This window comes from Arachis ipaensis, chromosome B05, assembly GCF_000816755.2.
Source record: "Arachis ipaensis cultivar K30076 chromosome B05, Araip1.1, whole genome shotgun sequence".
In the NCBI taxonomy this organism is placed as follows: domain Eukaryota; kingdom Viridiplantae; phylum Streptophyta; class Magnoliopsida; order Fabales; family Fabaceae; genus Arachis; species Arachis ipaensis.
In genome coordinates this window covers 7,080,194-7,083,741 of record NC_029789.2, presented here as the reverse complement: position 1 = coordinate 7,083,741, position 3,548 = coordinate 7,080,194, and the positions used below count along the sequence as shown (strand labels likewise).

The 3,548-nt window shown below is 36.2% G+C and overlaps 1 protein-coding gene across 1 annotated transcript; it reads right to left on the bottom strand.

Annotated features, from left to right (window-relative positions):
• Nucleotides 38-1,745, bottom strand: LOC107642720 (acyl-CoA-binding domain-containing protein 3). The gene is made up of 3 exons (XM_016346177.2): nt 894-1,745; nt 666-771; nt 38-378 (listed from the first exon to the last, which is right to left on the bottom strand). Exons 1-3 carry the CDS (start codon nt 1,565-1,567, stop codon nt 322-324), a joined length of 837 nt encoding a protein of 278 aa, XP_016201663.1. The 5' UTR covers nt 1,568-1,745; the 3' UTR covers nt 38-321.

Below are 3,548 nucleotides of genomic sequence, written 5' to 3'. Positions count from 1 at the left end.
TTATATTGATTGAATCATATACGTATAGACAAATTCGTGAACCTAGGAAAAATGCAGAATTATTATTTAATAATGTGACCTAAACTACAACTCACTAATTACTAATTTAACTACTTAATATTGTACCCTCATGTACTTCCTCAATCGCAGGGATCTGCATCAATCTCAAAGAAGCTATCGTTTTGCACATGAAGAAAGAATGCTGCAAGCCTGCAACTACTTGTGGGAAACGCAACCCCATTACCATATGTATATATGTAGGTCCAATTGAGTGTGCATTGACTTTATTATGTCCACCATCTTTTAGCTTTTTTTACATACCTATGCCTTCAAATAAGAAGATCTGTGTATATCTGCAGGAACCGATTTAGCGTTTTCCTGTCATTTAAAAAAGACGAAAAATTTCAATCATGGTATGATAAAAAAAACACATCAACTAAGAGTTAATACTTAAATGAGAAACCCAATAGTAAGTAATAAACATCCCATTGATTCTACCATCACAATCTGGGGTAGTTGAAGGGAATTAACTAGGGTAGGTACCGGGTACATTATTATTCAAATTGTACATAAAATCCTATCTTCATCTTTACTTCTTTTAGTAAAGGGCAAGCAATTAATATAAAACTATAGAGGTATATCAAATCATATTTATAGTCACTTACATAAGGAGAATCTATCCCCCAACCAGGAATGTTTTCTGAAAGAAGGCTGATATATCGCTCCATGGCCATCTCTGGATTCATATTCCCAAGTTGCTGCCACGCATTCCTTTAATAAAACAAATAATAATCCGTTTAGCACATCAAAATATCTAATAAGAGTTTTTTATGTAAGAGCTATAACCCTAAGCAACTCAAACGAGATTTTTTGAGAAAATATGAATTAAATACCACTTTGCTCGAGCAGAGAACTTGAGTGCCATTGGCTGTGGTTGCCTACAAGGACCCTCAGTTGCTATTCTGTGATAACCGTATAACTTCATCTTCAGAGCATTACCAAGACTCGCAACTGCTTCAGCATTGACCTTTGACCCAACAAATAAAACTGCTTCACCAAAACGCCTCTCCAACTCTGTTCTCTCTATTCCCTCCCAATCATCATCATCATCATCATCCTGCTCAGCAATCTCATAATCATTATTATTATTATTGCAATTTTCATCACACTGCGAGATCTCAAACTCTACCACATCTGATTCAACCTCTTTAGCAGAATCATTGTCTGCCAAATCCACGACTTCGATTTCATTGTGAACTCTTTCCTCGCCATCAACATCACCTGAATTGCGAATCTTTGGCGATCCACAACTCACATGCAATATTTCTGGAACTGCAAGCTTATCCAATACTGATTTGTCTCTAGATTCATCAAATTTCGCCACAACCTGAACAACTTCTTCAGATTTGACTCCATGATCATGATCATCATCATCATGTTCACTTGCAATAACGGACACTTCCTCATTTGCATCCAAGTTCGGCGTCACGGACAAGACCTTGATGAAAATCAAAGGAAGCAGAAGAGAGAGAGCTATGGTGGAGGCAAGATCCCATAAAAGCTCCATCAATGGCTTGATAGAGGATAAAGAGAAAGAGTTTATGGCTTATATGTTTGTGTTGTGAGAGACAGAGAGAGAGAATTGAGTGTGTTATTTGTGATGATAACATAACCGACAGGGAGAAGGGAGAAAATAAAAGTCGGCTTCATTTGCATCAAAAAGAGAGCAAGGTATATTCTAATTTTGCTGATGTTCGGTGTGATTATGCCAAAAAAATTTATGTTTACTACTCTTTGTGTATACTATTTTTATATATTTTTTTGTTTTTTATATTAAAAAAATATAAGAAATAAGGAAATAAAATATTTATTTTTTGTATCATCAAAAATATATGAGTATATATCTATTTTAGTTCTCAAAAGAATTTTAGACCAGATACTTTAGTCTCCAATTAAAATTAATCAATCGATTGGTCCCTAACAATTAACTCCGTCAATTTTAACGGAGGACAAAATAGTCCCTAACAACTCTAACATAGGACGAAATAGTCCTTGATCTCCTCTGTTCACTAATAGTCTAACACTGTAACTTCAAGCTACACAATACACACTCTACAACTCCAATGTTCATAAGAAAAAAAATCTTCAACTTGTTCTCAACCAATTCATACTCAGGAAACTAATGACTATGTCTCTCAACTACTTGTCATCTTCGATGGATCCCATGAATCTAGACAGCAAGTTTGATTTGTCAAGATCCGTTGTCGTCATTGCCATCTCCCTCCTCCTCTGCACTATCATCTTCATGACCACATTGTCCACCACTCTGATCGCTTCCTTCGGCTTCTTCTCCGAACCAATGTTCAGTAATTGCTTCAGTTTCCATATGAGCGGCAACGGCGACATTGTTGGTTATACTGATAGCTTGGATGCGAGGTCGAAACTGTCTGTCAACTTGGACTCTGGGAAAGAATGAGTGAAGCACTCAGTATCTATTTCAAATGAGAATTTGCATATGATGTCGAAAGATAATCTTCTTATGATGTCCTAATGTCCAACAATCTATATTTCTTGTCGGAGAGTGGAGAAAGGCGTGTCCTTGGAGTAGTTGTGGAACTTGGTCTTGAGAATGTCGTGGACATTGTCGAGATTGGAAGTGATGTTATCGAGGACGTAGAAGTTGATGTTTCTAGTGGCTGAAGTGCAGGGAGGTGGATGTACCAGTCATAGAGATTTAGAAAGTGTGTGGTCCATGACATGTTGAGGTAGGTGCAACACGTGTGGCAATTACACCAAGGCTTAGTCTTGGAGTTAAAGAGAAGGAAGGAAAAGATGGAAAAGAAGACTGTGAAAGTGAAGAAGGAGAGTATGAATGTTAAGGTTATGCGAGATATGAAAAAAATTAGGAAGAACAGCGTCGTTTTCGAATAAACGGGTAAGAGATCATTTTGTCTCTTGTTAGAGTTGTCAGAGATCATTTTGTCCCATGTTATAGTTGTCAGGGACCATTTTGTCTTCCGTTAAAGTTGACGGAGTCAAGGACCTAAGTAACTGACAGAATTAATTGTTAGGGACCAATCGAGTAATTAATTTTAGTTGAGGACTAAAATGCCTGGTCCAAAATTCTTTAAGAACCAAAATAAATACATACTCAAAATATATAAATAAGTGTATAGAAGTAGATTATATTTTTCTGATGCATTTCTGTTTTAGGATTATATACATGTTACGTTTTACTCAAGCCATGTATATATGCTAGTCGGTGTAAGAAAATGACTCTTCCACCACCACCATACTACATCGGTGGCCCTGCAACAAAGAGCCAGGGACCTTACACGCTCATCACATAATTTCAAAGCGGTTTTGATTTTCTTTTCTCTAAGAATATTATTATCGGATCAGTCAATTTCCACTGGGATTCAAAACAGGTTCCTAGGTTTTTTAGGCTGAAATCATCGGTCATTTTGTAATTTGTTAATAACACCCTTATTTGTTAGGTGATTATTTATAAGAATTGATAATTTAATATATTTAACTTAACATAATAA